This window comes from Hyperolius riggenbachi, chromosome 7 (genome assembly GCF_040937935.1).
Source record: "Hyperolius riggenbachi isolate aHypRig1 chromosome 7, aHypRig1.pri, whole genome shotgun sequence".
Taxonomy (NCBI): domain Eukaryota; kingdom Metazoa; phylum Chordata; class Amphibia; order Anura; family Hyperoliidae; genus Hyperolius; species Hyperolius riggenbachi.
The window spans coordinates 12393359-12412323 of NC_090652.1; the positions used below are offsets into that span (position 1 = coordinate 12393359).

The 18965-nt window shown below is 46.4% G+C and overlaps 1 protein-coding gene across 4 annotated transcripts in view; it reads right to left on the reverse strand.

Moving 5' to 3' along the window:
• Positions 1-18965, reverse strand: part of C7H16orf96 (chromosome 7 C16orf96 homolog) — a 103693-nt gene that overhangs the window by 17246 nt on the left and 67482 nt on the right. For all 4 annotated transcript variants that reach the window (XM_068243586.1, XM_068243587.1, XM_068243588.1 and 1 more), the window contains exons 10-11: positions 14294-14458; positions 841-959 (exon numbers count right to left, since the gene is read on the reverse strand). In XM_068243586.1, the coding sequence (XP_068099687.1) occupies positions 841-959; positions 14294-14458 (284 nt within the window). The remainder of the gene's footprint in view (positions 1-840; positions 960-14293; positions 14459-18965) is intronic.

Consider the following 18965-nt stretch of genomic DNA (forward strand, 5'->3'; position numbering starts at 1 on the left):
ATGCAGTTGGAACAGGATGAAGAGGATTTTTTGAGTCGGGCCCTATTACACTTCAAATGCAGGAACTTTTTTCACGCTGCAAGCCTTAATCTCTTCATCTTATACTTTAGTCACTTCCGGCAGAGGCGTAGCTATGGGTGGACGAGGGGGAACACATGTCCCCGGGCGCAGCATTGTAAGGGGGAGCTTAGCATGGCCACCGCACACCCCAAGTGAGTGAGAGGCGGCTCGCTGGCTGCCCGAAGTGCCTCTGCTTCTTTCCCTCCCTCTGCAGAGGAGTGCAGGAGTGTTAACAGCAGTAGAACAAAGGGGGGAACATCCTGCTAACTATAGGGGGTACATTTGGCTATATAAACGAGGGGAAGGGAGGCACATCTGGCTATCTAAAGGGGGGCACATCTGGCTATCTAAAGGGGGGCACATCTGGCTATCTAAAGGGGGGCACATTCGGCTATCTAAACGGGGGAAGGGGGCCACATCTGGCTATCTAAACAGCAATTGTACATTTAGCTCCACCCATGACCACACCCACATTCTGATGCATGGCCATGCCCAATTTGTCCAGAGGGGGGGCGCAAAAACTGTCTTTGTCCCCGGGCGCTGAAAAGCCTAGCTATGAGTCTTCTGGCACAACCTGTAATAGAGATAAAGGATATAATGAGCTGATTTTCTCAGCATCATGTCCTTAGGGACCAATGAGGACCAATGATGACACTGACAAAATGTCATCCATATATTGTAATAGCTTCCGGGTGATAAGTAAATCTTTACCATAACCCCTCGTATTTTATGTGGCTGTTTTAAATCTTATTTGCGTCTTGCCCCTCCTCATCCACTCACTTCCTGGATCCAGCTGCCCCGTCGGGGTCGAAGGCTTGTCCAGAGTTGAGATGCTTCTTGAGGAACCTCCAGAGCTCAGCCAGGTCTTTGTGTATGGAATCCAAATCTGACGGGCTTAGCTGAAGGCAGAAGCATCAGAACAGTCATAAGCAATATACAATGTACAGTACCATTTATGTTTCTACGTCTATAGGGGAGATGGAAAGGAAGAACAGGTGTAACAATCCCTGGACAAGCAGCTGCGGGCAGTCAGGATGCCTCCGCAGCTGCTTCGGTTTCCCTGTCAGGCATTTCTCCCGTTCCTCCGGCGTCTAGCACGCCGAGGAGGGGACCGTCAGTGGCTCACAGAGTAGCTTGCGCAGACGAGACCTTTATGCGGGAAGGAGGCGCGTCAGCTGACCGGCCGGTCGGCTGACGTCAGCGGAGACTCTCTGCGTCTCCGATTGGCTGATGAGCGGGGGCGTGGCCGAGGGGTCTCCTCCGCTTCTTAAGCCGCTTGGAGTCACTTGCAAACTGTCTGCTGTTGCGAATGCTACGTGTGAGCACTCAGACCTTAGATAGTATCCGGTGTGCTTTGATCCGGGAGGAAACCGGGGATTTCACACAAGACTAGGATTTATTACTGTTATTGATATATATTGCTTGATATCCTGTGTATGACTCTGGCTCTCTTCTGACTTCGCTCTCGCCTTACGATTCTGTACTTTAGCCCATCTGATCCTGTTGCTAACTCTGCATGATATATCTCTATCCTTTTGCCTGCTGATTTTGTACTGTATCTTCCTGTCTGTTGCCGAACCGATCTGTCTGACCACTCCACTCACCAGTGAGCCCTTGTCACTGGTGAGGTTCCTTACTGATAGCACCCGCCAGCTCCTCTGGTTAGGTTCTGCTCTCTACTCACCAGTGAGCCCTTGTCACTGGTGAGGTTCATTACCTATAGTACCCACCAGCTCCTCTGGTGAGGGTCTGCCAAACTTATCTGCATCACTGTCACACCAAGCACGTTACACCTGTTACACCTTTTGTATTTGTTGTCACGGCAGCTTCTGATATACCAGCATTATAGGTGATTCTGCAGATCACCTTATAATCAGGTCTACATCTGCATTATTGGTGATACTGCAGATCACCTAATAATCAGAATTCTGCCTCTTGCTGACGCAAATCGTTACAACAGGATTGGCTGGTACAGAACCAAGAACGGCTCTTCCTCTTGATTGGTTGATTCATGAAGCCCCGAGGTCTACAGATTCTAAATATAGCACATGTTATAAAAATGTTATATCAATGAGATCTGCCTACTTACTGATCTCACAACCTGTACAGAAGCTCTCATGCTGCCTACACCGACGGAGTTCTACCTATTCAGGTAGGATTTGTAGACAGCAGCCGGGACCTCTGTTTAGATGAGGCATATGTCCAAATCTACGGCGGACAGCCACCTCATTGTAACGATCATTGTAGCACAGAGAGGATCTGATTACCGGTGATCTGCAGTATCACTGGGAATACAGATATATACCAGATTATAGATGATCTGCAGTATCACCGATAATCCGATATACAAGCTAACCTCTGAACACCTGAGCAGAGTGTTTGGTGCAAACAGTCGTAATGAGAGGACTGGGCCTCAGAGCAGTAAGGAGTACTGCCCAATTCCTTCTGGACTCTCCCGGAGGGAGGAGTCAGGCTGAGAGAAGGAACGACAGAACGAGAGTGACACTCAAGAGGGAGTGTCACTATCAGGACTGGGAATCACCTCTAACAGTAAGGTCGGTTCTCGAGGTCGGACAAGCCAGGTCGTAAACACACGGACAGATAAAGTACAGATTCAGAAGGCAGAGGCGAAGTATGAAGTACAGGCAGGATTCGGCAACAGGGTATCAGAAATATCGAGGTACAAAATCAGAAGGCAGATGCAGAGTCTAAGGACGAGCCGGGATATGGCAACAGAGTATCAGAAAGACAAAGTACAGGATCAGAATTCAGGAGAATGGTCAGGCAGGCAGAAGGCCATAACAGATAATCACAATCAAACTAGTACTTTAAACTATCAACAATCTAGCTAAGTGTAGGATTACAGCTCCAGCTGGTCCCGGCACACTTTCGGATCTGACTCAGGTCTGAGTGCTACCACGTAGGGATCGCAACGCCAGACAACCAGCAACTGAACAGCCAGCAGTATATATACACAGCCACTCTCCAGCCCCTCCCTAAGTGCTGGACCAATGAGAGGGCTCAGAATTGTCAGCTGACCAGCTTGGTCAGCTGACCTACTTCTGGCTGCTATATAAGCTTTGCCTCTGTGCGCGTGTCACTCTGAATCTTGGTGGACTATCAGTCCCAGCCACACCAGTACTGTCTTGCAATGTATCCAGTGAACCGAGCGTGGGAGCCGCCGCACCGCTCACTACACCAGCGGCGGCTTCCCCACGCTCAGCCCCCTTGTCAGGATACTGCTATGCGGCAAGTTCGCCGCCTCTAATGCGGATTCCGCCGCTTCCAATGCGGATTCCACCTTTCCCAATGCAGATTCCGCCGCTCTGCCTATGCGGCATGCGGCGGTTTTTCCGCGTTGTGACGCCATGCTGGACGCGGAAACAGCCGCCTCACCCTAAGAGACGGCGGCTTTTCCGCGTTTCCTCACACTCATATAGAAAGGTCAAGCCTTTATGCAGTGGCATCAACTCTTCACAGATGACCATAGCAACTGCAGAGTAAGAAAAGGTGAAGGTCACCTGAAAGGAGCTGCAGTTGGCCGACAAAATATACGTGTGGAAATGTCTTTGTACGAGGAACTCGCCCATATTTTCTGCTTGCAATACCGTTCCTTATTCCAGGCAGACTTTATTTAGGGCAGTGGTGGTGAATCTTTCAGAAACTAAGTGCCCAAACTGCAACCCAAAACCTACTTATTTATCGCAAAGTGCCAACATAGCAATTTAACCTGAATACTTATGTATAGGTAGCTAGAGGTATCCCCAGTATATGTAGCCAGATGTATCCCCAGTAAGCCCTAGGTAGCCCCCCAGTGAGGGTAGCTAGAAGGGCCCTTAGTATTAAGTATTTCGTGGCAGTAATCAACCAGATGTGCCCTCAATGTAAGTAGCCAGAAGTAGCCTCCCAGCATAGGTAGCAAGAGGGGCCCCCAGTACAGATAGCCCCCCAGTATAGGAAGCCAGATAAGCTCCTAAGTATAGGTAGCTTTCCCATTACATGTACAACCCCCCCCCCCCCCGCCAACATAGGTAGCCTGAATTATCCCCCTAGTATAGATAGCAACAGGGGGCCCCAATGTAGGTAGCCAGATGTGCACCCCAGTGAAGTAGCCCCCAGTATAGGTAGAAAGAGGGACCTGCTGCAGATACCCTTATTGTTGGATCCTTACGCAACTAGCTAGGGCGCTGTGCCCACAGAGAGGGTTCTGAGTGCCCCCTCTGGCACATGCGCTATAGGTTCACCACCACTGATCTAGGACACCAGGTCCACCCTTTTTGTATTAGGAGAGTTTTATGATGTCATTGTGTTTACCCGACATCACAGACTGATAGGAAACCAGCAGTGTAACAGGATTCATTGTCAGGCCAGGCGGTGGTTTATCCGACATCACAGACTGATAGGATACCAGGAATGTTATTAATTCAATTGCTTGCACACTGTTAGAAATTTATACATTTTAGTCATCCTGTTAAATCAAATTGTAATCAGCAGTGCTGTATCTTGTATCAGGGTTCATATTTCCATGTATATCATTGTCTGTATCATTATGTATCCCTTGTTTGTTTTCTTACATTGTACAGCGCCACGGAATATGTTGGCGCTTTATAAATAAATAAATAATAATAATAATAATAATAATACCGGCAGTGTAACAGGATTCATTGTCAGGCCAGGCGGTGGTTTATCTGACATCACAGACCGATAGAATACTGACAGTATAACAGGATTCATTGTCAGGCCAGGCGGTGGTTTATCCGACATCACAGATTGACAGGATGCCGGCAGTGTAACAGGATTCATTGTCAGGCCAGGCGGTAGTTTCACCAACATCACAGACTGATAGGATACTGGCAGTGTAACAGGATTCATTGTCAGGCCAGGCGGTGGTTTCACCGACATCACAGACTGATAGGATACCGGCAGTGTAACAGGATTCATTGTCAGGCCAGGCGGTGGTTTCACCGACATCACAGACTGATAGGATACCGGCAGTGTAACAGGATTCATTGTCAGGCCAGGCGGTGGTTTCACCGACATCACAGACTGATAGAATACCGGCAGTGTAACAGGATTCATTGTCAGGCCAGGCGGTGGTTTCACCGACATCACAGACTGATAGGATACCGGCAGTGTAACAGGATTCATTGTCAGGCCAGGCGGTGGTTTATCCGACATCACAGACTGATAGGACACCGGCAGTGTAACAGGATTCATTGTCAGGCCAGGCGGTGGTTTCGCCGACATCACAGACTGATAGGACACCGGCAGTGTAACAGGATTCATTGTCAGGCCAGGCGGTGGTTTATCCGACATCACAGACTGATAGGATACCGGCAGTGTAACAGGATTCATTGTCAGGCCAGGCGGTGGTTTATCCGACATCACAGACTGATAGGATACCGGCAGTGTAACAGGATTCATTGTCAGGCCAGGCGGTGGTTTATCCGACATCACAGACTGATAGGATATCGGCAGTGTAACAGGATTCATTGTCAGGCCAGGCGGTGGTTTATCCGACATCACAGACTGATAGGATACCGGCAGTGTAACAGGATTCATTGTCAGGCCAGGCGGTGGTTTATCCAACATCACAGACTGATAGGATACTGACAGTATAACAGGATTCATTATCAGGCCAGGCGGTGGTTTATCCGACATCACAGATTGATAGGATACCGGCAGTGTAACAGGACTCATTGTCAGGCCAGGCGGTGGTTTATCCGACATCACAGAGCGATAGGATACCGGCAGTGTAACAGGATTCATTGTAAAGCAGCGCCATTAAACTCTATGCAAAGTGCACCAGACTTTGCTAGCGCAAAACTTTTGATCAGCTGTGCACTGCGGTGCTAACCCAGTTGGTGCTTAAACTTATCACGCCTAAAAACTTATCACACCTAAACTTATCATGCCTAAACTTATCACACCTAAACTTATCACACCTAAACTTATCATGCCTAAACAGAGTTTAGGCGTGATAAAGGGCTTTTCACCACGGTGCTAACTGTTAGCACCGCTTTGTGAATCAGGCCCTAGGTGTGATAAGTTTAGGTGTGATAAGTTTAGGCATGATAAGTTCAAGCACCAACTGCGTTAGCACCGCAGTGCACAGCTGATCAAAAGTTTTGCGCTAGCAAAGTCTGGTGCACTTCGCATAGAGTTTAATGGCGCTGCTTTACGTGCGGGACTTTGCACGCTATCTACACTTATCTAAACTTAGCATGCCTAAACTTATCACACCTGGGGCTCGATTCACAAAGCGGTGCTAACCCAGTTAGCATGCCTAAAAGACTTTAGGCATGATAACCATTGCACCATGCTGGTGAAAAGCCAGTTTAGGCATGATAAGTTTAGGTGTGATAAGTTTAGGTGTGATAAGTTTAGGCATGCTAAGTTTAGATAAGTGTAGATAGCATGCAAAGTCCCGCACGCAAAGCAGCACCATTAAACTCTATGCGGAGTGCACCAGACTTTGCTAGCGCAAAACTTTTGATCAGCTGTGCACTGCGGTGCTAACGCAGTTGGTGCTTAAACTTATCATGCCTAAACTTATCACACCTAAACTTATCATGCCTAAACTTATCACACCTAAACTTATCACACCTAAACTTATCATGCCTAAACTGAGTTTAGGCGTGATAAAGGGCTTTTCACCAGGGTGCTAACTGTTAGCACCGCTTTGTGAATCAGGCCCCTAAACTTATCACGCCTAAACTGACTTTTCACCAGTGTGGTGCAAAGGTTATCACGCCTAAAGTCTTTTAGGCGTGATAACTGAGTTATCACCGCTTTGTGAATCAGGCCCCTAGGGCTCGATTCACAAAGCGGTGATAACCCAGTTAAAGACTTTAGGCGTGATAACCATTTTATCATGCCTAAACTCAGTTTAGGCATGATAAGTTTAGGCATGATAAGTTTAGGCATGATAAGTTTAGGCATGATAAGTTTAGATAAGTTTAGATCGCGGGCAAAGTCCCGTACGCAAAGCAGCGCCATTAAACTCTATGCAAAGTGCACCAGACTTTACTAGCGCAAAACTTTTGATCAGCTGTGCACTGCGGTGCTAACCCAGTTAGTGCTTTAACTTATCACGCCTAAAAACTTATCACACCTAAACTTATCATCCCTAAACTTATCACACCTAAACTTATCACACCTAAACTTATCATGCCTAAACTGAGTTTAGGCGTGATAAAGGGCTTTTCACTAGCGTGCCAACTGTTAGCACCGCTTTGTGAATCAGGCCCCTAAAGGGCTCGATTCACAAAGCGGTGCTAACCCAGTTAGAGACTTTAGGCGTGATAACCATTGCACCACACTGGTGAAAAGCCAGTTTAGGCGTGATAAGTTTAGGGGCTCGATTCACCAAGCGGTGCAAAGTGTTAGCACCGTGGTGAAAAGGCCCTTATCACGCCTAAAGTCACTTTAGGCATGATAAGAAGAAACTCGCGCGAAGTTGCGCGTAAGTGCGCGCGCAACACCCGACGCTTCGCGCGAAGCTCCCATTAAGCCCTATGGGACTTTGCGCGCACTCTCACGCGCGAACGCGCTTACGCGCGGTAACTTCGCGCGAAGAGCAGGAAAAATCGGTGATAACTCAGTGGTGAAAAGGTCATCACGCCTAAAGTCTTTTAGGCGTGATAACTGGGTTAGCACCGCTTTGTGAATCGAGGCCTAGGTGTGATAAGTTTAGGTGTGATAAGTTTAGGTGTGATAAGTTTAGGCATGATAAGTTTAGATAAGTTTAGATAAGTTTAGATCGTGCGCAAAGTCCCGCACGCAAAGCAGCGCCATTAAACTCTATGCAAAGTGCACCAGACTTTGCTAGCGCAAAACTTTTGATCAGCTGTGCACTGCGGTACTAACCCAGTTGGTGCTTAAACTTATCACGCCTAAACTTATCACACCTAAACTTATCATGCCTAAACTTATCATGCCTAAACTTATCACACCTAAACTTATCACGCCTAAACTTATCATGCCTAAACTGAGTTTAGGCGTGATAAAGGGCTTTTCACCAGCCTGCTAACTGTTAGCACCGCTTTGTGAATCAGGCCCAAAGGGCCTGATTCACAAAGCGGTGCTAACAGTTAGCACGCTGGTGAAAAGCCCTTTATCACGCCTAAACTCAGTTTAGGCATGATAAGTTTAGGCGTGATAAGTTTAGGTGTGATAAGTTTAGGCATGATAAGTTTAAGCGCCAACTACGTTAGCACCGCAGTGCACAGCTGATCAAAAGTTTTACGCTAGCAAAGTCTGGTGCACTTCGTATAAAGTTTAATGGCGCTGCTTTGCGTGCGGGACTTTGCAAGCGATCTAAACTTATCTAAACTTATCATGCCTAAACTTATCACTCCTAAACTTATCACACCTAAACTTATCATGCCTAAACTGGCTTTTCACCAGCATGGTGCAATGGTTATCATGCCTAAAGTCTTTTAGGCATGCTAACTGGGTTAGCACCGCTTTGTGAATCGAGCCCATAGTGTGTGCTGTGTTGTGGAGTGTTATTATTATTATTATTTTAGTATTTATATAGCGCCAACATATTACGCAGCGCTGTACAGTATATATATTGGGCTCGATTCACAAAGCGGTGATAACTCAGTTATCACGCCTAAAAGACTTTAGGCATGATAACCTTTGCACCGCTGAGTTATCACCGATTTTTGCTGCTCTTCGCGCGAAGCTCCCGCGCGCAAAGTTTTGCGCGCGCAAAGTCCCATAGGGTTCAATGGGCGCTGCGCGCGAAGCGCAACTTTGCGCGCGGAAAATTCGCGCGAGTTTCTTCTTATCATGCCTAAAGTGAGTTTAGGCATGATAAGGGGCTTTTCACAGGCGTGCAAACACTTTGCACCGCTTTGTGAATCAAGCCCATTGTCTTGTCACTAACTGTCCCTCAGAGGAGCTCACACATACAGGTCTGTGGTTCAGTTTAGGATGTTGTTTTATGCTTTCGTGTTGGTATTGCGACACACACAGGAGAATGGAATCCATTCATGTTAATCATTAATATAACAGAGACAAGATAAAAGAGAAAGCTTACGTAGCTGAACTCATAATGACAACATGATAACGTACATTACTACGCAAACACCTGACACGCCAACAAGGCCTGCCAGCCTTAAAGTGGACCTGAGCTCTTGCACAGGACAGAAGGAAAACACAGAGAAATGCACCCTGTATGCATTTAGAGAGTTTATGCTGTCTTATTCCCCCCTCATCTGTGACTAAGCACAAGTTGTAATTTGATCTCTCAGCTGTGTCAGCTTAAGAATCTCATTAGTCCTCGGCAGAGCAGCTAATTTGTAAACACAGGATGTTAACCATATGTCTGCTTCCATGAAAGCAGGAAATAGACACTGCATATTTATTGCAGGATTTTTATCAGCTGTAACGAAGAAATGTTTTTCTTTAAAGGGACTCCGAGCTCTAAATAAAAACGAAATTGGTACTCACCTGTGGCTTTCTGCAGCCCAGTGTAGGTCGGGAGGTCCCACGGCATCCATCTGGCTCTTCTCCCTGGGCCTGGCCAGAAATGGCTCCCAGCGACACTGTGCCTGAGTGTCGGGCTCCTCTTCCTGAAACGTCACATCTGTCGTCACCACGCCAGCCACCTCGTGTCATCACGGCGGCCGGCGTGACAGTACTGCGCATGCACGGTTTAATCGCGCATGCGCTGTACTGTCACGCCGGGGGTTAGGCTATAGTTTGACCCGTTCCCGATCTGGACAGAAACTGTCACTTGCATACCTAGGGCTTGTTAGCGCCGGAGTGAAAAGCCACTTAGAGCACGAAAAGTAGCCTTGCGTGCACTAATAGTCGTGCAAAGCTACATCACGCACAAATGCGTGGTGCGTGCACTACACGGCCTTTGCTCGCATAACGTCCTATAGTGATAGTGCGCGCACGGTGCGACGGTTAGTGCACCATACTATGCGCGATGTGTGGGCGCAAGCCACCTAACGCTCTGGTTTGCACCCACAAAGTATTAAGGCCTCCTAACTGGCTTAGCGCCGGCTAGTGAATCAAGGCCCTAATGTTTAACTCTTTCAGGCAGAGAAAGGAAAAAAAAGGAACACAGCCTAGTTATTTGTGTGCTTGGCACTGTACATACACGTCTATCTCATCATGTCACTTCGGGTATCCTTTAAAGAACATCTTTCGTGAAAAAATTTAAGATACATACATATGAATGTAGAATTCTCCCAGAGTAAAATGAACTATAAATTACTTTGTTCCTATGTTGCTTTCATTTATTGTAGGTAGTGAACTTTTGACATATCTGACAGATTTTGGACTAGTCCATCTCATCATGGGGGATTCTCAGTTATTTCCTTTTTTTTTACACATTCTTTTTTTTTTTTTCACATTCTGAATGACTGTTGCTCAGTCCAACTGCCAGATGCAAATGAGTAGGGAAACTGGCTGATATCTTTGTAGCGATAGATCCTTTCCAGAGAGTGTTTTTGTAAAGAATAGGGAGTGTTGTTGTAAAGTAATTTACTGTGCGTTTTACCCAGTAAGGAATGTACATTTATTACGTATGTACTTTCAATGGCTATCATTCATAAAGCATTCCCGCAGGCGGAAATGCTAAAAACGGCTGATTTTACCGAACACTTAGCAAAATGTCCATTCATAAAGGCTGTTTTTGCATGAAAAGCTGACATTCCCGAGCAGAGCGATAAATTACCGCCTTGTGTGGTGATTATCTAAACACATGTCCCTAAATGTCAATTCATAAAGATTAGAGGAAGCGGTATCAGCGCGGAGAATACCGCTCTCTTGGTTCAGGCAATAAGCAAGAGATAACAGGCAAGCTAATGGGGACAGATCTCCCAGGCAGCAGCAGTGAGAGCAGAGCAAAAAAAAGGCATCCCGGAATATCCCAGGCTGTGTTTTTTAACCCCTTGGGTACCTGTTTTCAGATATAATTCACATCAGAAAGCCTGGCATGTGTAACATTTCTTGAAGTTCTTCTAAGCTGTGGCAATTAAATAGATTGTTTAGAAAAACTAATATACAGATTCAGCGCAGATTCAGGGCAAACAGAGGCAGTTTAAAAAAAATGCACATCTGAAGGGATGCTGGGGCTGCCTCTTCTATAGTAACGCTGTCTCTGGAGGAGAACAACTCAGGCAGCTTCTCATGTTACCGCCAGTCTACCGCCTGCCTAGAGCCAGCCTAGTTGGGGAAAATACCGTAGTGCTTATGAATGAGCACACAGAACTCTAAAATACCGAATGCGGTATTTTCCCGCACAGATTTTTTTTACCGAACACACTTTTATGAATGATAGCCAATGTCACAATTTTTCTTACACAATTCTTCTTTTCCATTTCACAATATTCTTTCCTTAGAGCCGCACTGGTTAGCGGTCTCCATTCACTGCTTTGTAATTATAACGCTCGGGCATTTACTATCCCATCTGTGTCACTTGTTATGTACGCCAATATGTGATTGTGATTGTGAGTCGTACTATGTATGTCTGACTATACCTTTTATTTTCTCTCTGTTATAAAAAATGTCAAAAAAGTAATAGAATCTTTAAAAAAAAAAAGAAAGACAGAAGCCCCAGGTAAGTGTAAAAGCTTCTATTTAAAACATCTCAGCTTTCCTTTGTGGATGAAACTAAACTGAAGCTAATCCTCCTCCATGCAGTTTCAGGGTTACCTACACAGTCTGTTCGTAATATTCAAAATGTGTCGGTCCTCCTACTGCATGAAAGTGGTAACATTGGTCAGACATTGGCCAATCAGAATTGCATTTGTGTACCAGGCTATAGGGTGCATACTGACATCCTGGTAGACTTCGTCACTGCTGGACGGGACCCCAGTGTGGCCACGCCTTCCCTGCGGCTGTACTCCACAAGTGTGAGTCTGGGCCACGCCCCCGCGCACTAGCATGAAGCTGCTCATGTATAGCAGAAGCCAAGCACAAGCAGCTTTGTGCTACTGGGCAGGTGCAGGCATGCACAGTACAGCCACGCTAGTATACACATAGCTACCAACTGTCCCTCTGTCCCTCTTTCCTCCTCATTTGTCCCTCTTTCAGGACTTCGTCCCTCTTTCTATGTAAATATATATATTTCTCTACTAAAAATGTGTTTGAGTGACTCTAAACTTTATTCCCAGCCTTTAATTTGATATATTTCTTATTTTCATATGAATATATAAAGGAAAATGCACCAGGATAGAAAGGGCCAGTGGGGTTTGAATTATAAAACAACATATTTTTCTTATGAAATCTTTATGGTATGCGTGGCTAGGGGTGTGATAGGGGCGTGATCAGGGGTGTGGCAGGGGCGTGGCTTAAGTGTCCCTCTTTCTCATCTCAAAAAGTTGGGAGGTGTGTATACAGACCGCTGCGCGCCCACAAGAACATAACCAAAATCTCTTGCTGGTTATGTTCCAAGGGACCTGTGCAGGATTGGTGGACTCGTGGATGGATCAGGAAGCCTCTGGACTATCCAGTACAGGTCCACTTTAAGTGGTGGAGTATGTAACGTGATCATGGCTGCATAAACACTGGAGGTGTGTCAGGTGGTTATGACTACATAAACACTGCAGGCGTGTCCATGCTTCAGTGCTGCATAAACACTGGAGGCGTGTCAGGTTGTCATGACTACATAAACACTGGAGGTGTGTCCATGCTTCCCTGCTGCATAAACACTGGAGGCGTGCGTGTCAGGTGGTCATGACTACATAAACACTGGAGGCGTGTCCATGCTTCCATGCTGCATAAACACTGGAGGCGTGTCAGGTGGTCATGGCTGCATAAACACTGGAGGCGTGTCAGGTGGTGATGGCTGCATAAAAACTGGAGGCGTGTCAGGGGGGTCATGGCTGCATAAGCACTGGAGGCGTGTCCATGCTGCATAAACACTAGAGGCGTGTCCATGCTTCCATGCTGCATAAACACTGGAGGCGTGTCCATGCTTCCATGCTGCATAAACATTGGAGGAGTGTCAGGGGGTCATGGCTGCATAAACATTGGAGGCGTGTCAATGCTTCCATGCTGCATAAACACTGGAGGCGTGTCCATGCGACCATGCTGCATAAACATTGGAGGTGTGTCCATGCTTTCATGCTGCATAAACACTGGAGGCGTGTCCATGCTTCCATGCTGCATAAACACTGGAGGCGTGTCCATGCTTCCATGCTGCATAAACACTGGAGGCGTGTCCATGCTTCCATGCTGCATAAACATTGGACGAGTGTCAGGGGGTCATGGCTGCATAAACATTGGAGGCTTGTCAATGCTTCCATGCTGCATAAACATTGGAGGCGTGTCCATGCTTTCATGCTGCATAAACACTGGAGGCGTGTCCATGCTTTCATGCTGCATAAACACTGGAGGCGTGTCCATGCTTCCATGCTGCATAAACATTGGAGGCGTGTCCATGCTTTCATGCTGCATAAACACTGGAGGCGTGTCCATGCTTCCATGCTGCATAAACATTGGAGGCGTGTCCATGCTTCCATGCTGCATAAACACTGGAGGCGTGTCCATGCGACCATGCTGCATAAACATTGGAGGCGTGTCCATGCTTTCATGCTGCATAAACACTGGAGGCGTGTCCATGCTTCCATGCTGCATAAACATTGGAGGCGTGTCCATGCTTTCATGCTGCATAAACACTGGAGGCGTGTCCATGCTTCCATGCTGCATAAACATTGGAGGCGTGTCCATGCTTTCATGCTGCATAAACACTGTAGGCGTGTCCATGCTTCCATGCTGCATAAACATTGGAGGCGTGTCCATGCTTCCATGCTGCATAAACACTGGAGGCGTGTCCATGCGACCATGCTGCATAAACATTGGAGGCGTGTCCATGCTTCCATGCTGCATAAATACTGGAGGCGTGTCCATGTGACCATGCTGCATAAACATTGGAGGCGTGTCCATGCTTCCATGCTGCATAAATACTGGAGGCGTGTCCATGTGACCATGCTGCATAAACATTGGAGGTGTGTCCATGCTTCCATGCTGCATAAATACTGGAGGCGTGTCCATGTGACCATGCTGCATAAACATTGGAGGCGTGTCCATGCTTCCATGCTGCATAAATACTGGAGGCGTGTCCATGTGACCATGCTGCATAAACATTGGAGGCGTGTCCATGCTTCCATGCTGCATAAACACTGGAGGCATGACAGGGGGTCATGGCTGCATAAACACTGGAGGCGTGTCCATGCTTCAATGCTGTGTGTTATGGAAGTGTTACCTTAGCCTCCAGGCCAGCCAGCAGTTTAGCCAGCATGTTCTGCCACTCAGACTCCTGCATCGCCAGCTTCTTGATCAGTTCCTCCAGCACGGCCTTGACCTCCACCATGGCGTCCTCCAGCTGCGCGTGGTCCACTTTAGCTTCCAGCGCTCGCTTGTCAGCTTTCTGTTGAAAGATCACATGATGAGTTTACTTTCAGTTTTCTGGTTATCATCTGTACAGCAGAAGGAAATAGCAGCGCTTCAAAACAGACGCTGCACCTGAATTGACTACCTGCACAAGTATGCAGAGCTCGAATAACGGGCAGATTACACACCTTGCATTCAAAACAGGTACAGTAAAGGGGGCGTTAGCTTCAGCATAAGTTGTGCACAAATTATCCCTACTAGACTCTCCCACGGCGGTGAAAACCTCTCCAGTTGGGGCCCGTCACCGCCGTAGGAGAGTCTAGTAGGGATAATTTGTGCACAACTTATGCTGAAGCTAACACCCCCCTTTACTGTACCTGTTTTGAATGCAAGGTGTGTAACCTGCCCGTTATTCGAGCTCTGCATACTTGTGCAGGTAGTCAATTCAGGTGCAGCGTCTGTTTGGAAGTGCTGCCATTTCCTTCTGCTGTACAAAACTTAAGTATACTTCAGGCTAGCTGCCTCCATTGGTGTCAGCTTGCATTCAAATTTTAGAATTTAGATTAGTGTTAGCACATAATTTTCATCTGATTTGTATTCAAGGTGTGTATTTCGCCCCAAGGGGCTGGGCATATCTCTGGAGCTTTCACTTCACTTGCAGCCTGTGAGCGCTGCCCATTGCTTGCTGTCTTTTGAACAAATGGTTATTATCTGTACAAGACTTTTCCAAAGCTGCATCTCCTGCCTGGACTCCTGCCTGCACTTCTCATGTACATACGATTACATTTAACATCAGCCTGATTTCCTAAACATCTGCAGAGATCTCCAAGCGTCTCCAGTGAGGATAATATAAAGGGATCTGGCAGCCATGGGACGGTTTTGTTCAAGAGTAATCTGTGATGATTGGAGCCAAAGTAGATCTGAGTACTCTGAGCACCATGGCTATCTGGTCACAGAGGTCACATGACCCCCAGGTTGAAGAGCCTTAGAGGTGACTATTGGGAGGTGGGGTTAGGGGGAGGTGCACCATTATGTTATTTGGGGGGGATATAGTAAATGCAAACAAAGAAGAGAAAAATCTAGCGATTGGATGTAACCCAGATGGGTGGGGAAGAGAAGAGGTCATGTGACGGCTGCAGGGATAAACATATCAGCGTATCACGACTTCGGGCCACTGAGTTTTTGAGGGTTCTTTTGTTGTTATTCTGCCTTTTCCAGCTACAATAAACCCCCCGTTACAATTATAGACTGGTCATTTCATGGACAGGGGGCAAACGGACAAACTCAGCAGAGGATCAAATACTTCTTCCCCTTACTGTACCAATATAGAGTGATATATACTGTAGATACTGGAAATGTTTCCGATGCTTGAATAATTTACTGCATTCTGCTATATGTCACTACGGGGCCTCTTTACTGCATTCTGCTATATGTCACTACGGGGCCTCTTTACTGCATTCTGCTATATGTCATTACAGGGCCTCTTTACTGCATTCTGCTATATGTCATTACAGGGCCTCTTTACTGCATTCTGCTATATGTCATTACAGGGCCTCTTTACTGCATTCTGCTATATGTCATTACAGGGCCTCTTTACTGCATTCTGCTATATGCCACCACAGGGCCTCTTTACTGCATTCTGCTGTATGTCACTACAGGGACTCTTTACTGCATTCTGCTACATGTCACTACAGGGCCTCTTTACTGCATTCTGCTATATGTCATTATAGGGCCTCTTTACTGCATTCTGCTATATGTCACTACAGGGCCTCTTTACTGCATTCTTCTAAATGTCACTACAGGGCCTCTTTACTGCATTCTGCTATATGTCATTACAGGGCCTCTTTACTGCATTCTGCTATATGTCACTACATGGCCTCTTTACTGCATTCTGCTATATGTCAGTACAGGGCCTCTTTACAGCATTCTGCTATATGTCACTACAGGGCCTCTTTACTGCAGTCTGCTATATGTCACTACAAGGCCTCTTTACTGCATTCTGCTATATGTCACTACAGGGCCTCTTTACTGCATTCTGCTATATGTCACTACAAGGCCTCTTTACTGCATTCTGCTATATGTCACTACAGGGCCTCTTTACTGCATTCTTCTAAATGTCACTAGAGGGCCTCTTTACTGCATTCTACTATATGTCACTACAGGGCCTCCTTACTGCATTCTGCTATATGTCACTACAGGGCCTCTTTACTGCATTATACTATATGTCACTACAGGGTCTCTTTACTGCATTCTTCTATATGTCAATACAGGGCCTCTTTACTGCATTCTGCTATATGTCACTACAGGGCCTCTTTACTGCATTCTGCTATATGTCACTACAGGGCCTCTTTACTGCATTCTGCAATATGCCACTACAGGGCCTCTTTACTACATTCTGCTATATGTCACTACAGGGCCTCTTTACTACATTCTGCTGTATGTCACTACAGGGCCTCTTTACTGCATTCTCCTATATGTCACTACAGGGCCTCTTTACTGCATTCTGCTATATGTCACTACGGGGCCTCTTTACTGCATTCTACTATATGTCACTACAGGGCCTCTTTACTGCATTCTGCTATATGTCACTACGGGGCCTCTTTACTGCATTCTGCTATATGTCACTACGGGGCCTCTTTACTGCATTCTGCTATAAGTCACTACAGGGCCTCTTTACTGCATTCTACTATATGTCACTACAGGGCCTCTTTACTGCATTCTGCTATATGTCACTACAGGGCCTCTTTACTGCATTCTGCTATATGTCACTACAGGGCCTCTTTACTGCATTCTGCTATATGTCACTACAGGGCCTCTTTACTGCATTCTCCTATATGTCACTACAGGGCCTCTTTACTGCATTCTGCTATATGTCACTACGGGGCCTCTTTACTGCATTCTGCTATATGTCACTACAGGGCCTCTTTACTGCATTCTGCTATATGTCACTACAGGGCCTCTTTACTGCACTCTGCTATATGTCACTACAGGGCCTCTTTACTGCATTTTACTATCTGTCACTACAGGGCCTCTTTACTGCATTCTACTATATGTCACTACAGGTCCTCTTTATTGCATTCTGCTATATGTCACTACACGGCCTCTTTACTGCATTCTGCTATATGTCACTACAGGGCCTCTTTACTGCATTCTGCTATATGTCACTACAGGGCCTCTTTACTGCATACTGCTATATGTCACTACAGGGCCTCTCTACTGCATACTGCTATATGTCACTACAGGGCCTCTTTACTGCATTCTGCTATATGTCACTACAGGGCCTCTTTACTGCATTCTGCTATGTGTCACTACAGGGCCTCTTTAATGCTATATGTCAATACAGGGCCTTTTTACTGCATTCTGCTATATGTCACTACGGGGCCTCTTTACTGCATTCTACTATATGTCACTACAGGTCCTCTTTATTGCATTCTGCTATATGTCACTACAGGGCCTCTTTACTGCATTCTGCTATATGTCACTACAGGGCCTCTTTACTGCATTCTGCTATGTATCACTACAGGGCCTCTTTACTGCATTCTGCTATATGTCACTACAGGACCTCTTTACTGCATTCTGCTATATGTCACTACAGGGCCTCTTTACTGCATTCTGCTATATGTCACTACAGGGCCTCTTTACTGCATACTGCTATATGTCACTACAGGGCCTCTCTACTGCATACTGCTATATGTCACTACAGGGCCTCTTTACTGCATTCTGCTATATGTCACTACAGGGCCTCTTTACTGCATTCTGCTATATGTCACTACAGGACCTCTTTACTGCATTCTGCTATATGTCACTACAGGACCTCTTTACTGCATTCTGCTATATGTCACTACAGGGCCTCTTTACTGCATACTGCTATATGTCACTACAGGGCCTCTCTACTGCATACTGCTATATGTCACTACAGGGCCTCTTTACTGCATTCTGCTATATGTCACTACAAGGCCTCTTTACTGCACTCTGCTATATGTCACTACAGGGCCTCTTTACTGCATTCTACTATATGTCACTACAGGGCCTCTTTACTGCATTCTGCTATATGTCACTACAGGGCCTCGTTACTGCATTCTGCTATATGTCACTACAGGGCCTCTTTACTGCATTCTGCTATATGTCACTACAGGGACTCTTTACTGCATTCTGCTATATGTCACTACAGGGCCTCTTTACTGCATTCTGCTATATGTCACTACAGGGCCTCTTTACTGCATTCTGCTATATGTCACTACAGGGCCTCTTTAAAGGAAACCTGAAGTGAAAATAAACTTATGAGATAATGAACTGTATGTGTAGTGCAGCTAAGAAATAGCACATTAGTAGAAAAGAAAACATTCTCATTTTGTTTTCCAGTACAGGAAGATTTAAAAGGGGTGTCCTGCGTATTACAGTGACCGGCGTGATGACGCGTCGTGTGCGCACAGGGGGGCATGCATGGAGCCGCCAGCGGGACCACGGAAGGGGCAAGAGGGCTACGGGGGGCTGGAGGAAGCCCCAGGTAAGTCCAGATTTTATTTTAATGGGCCCCTTTAAAA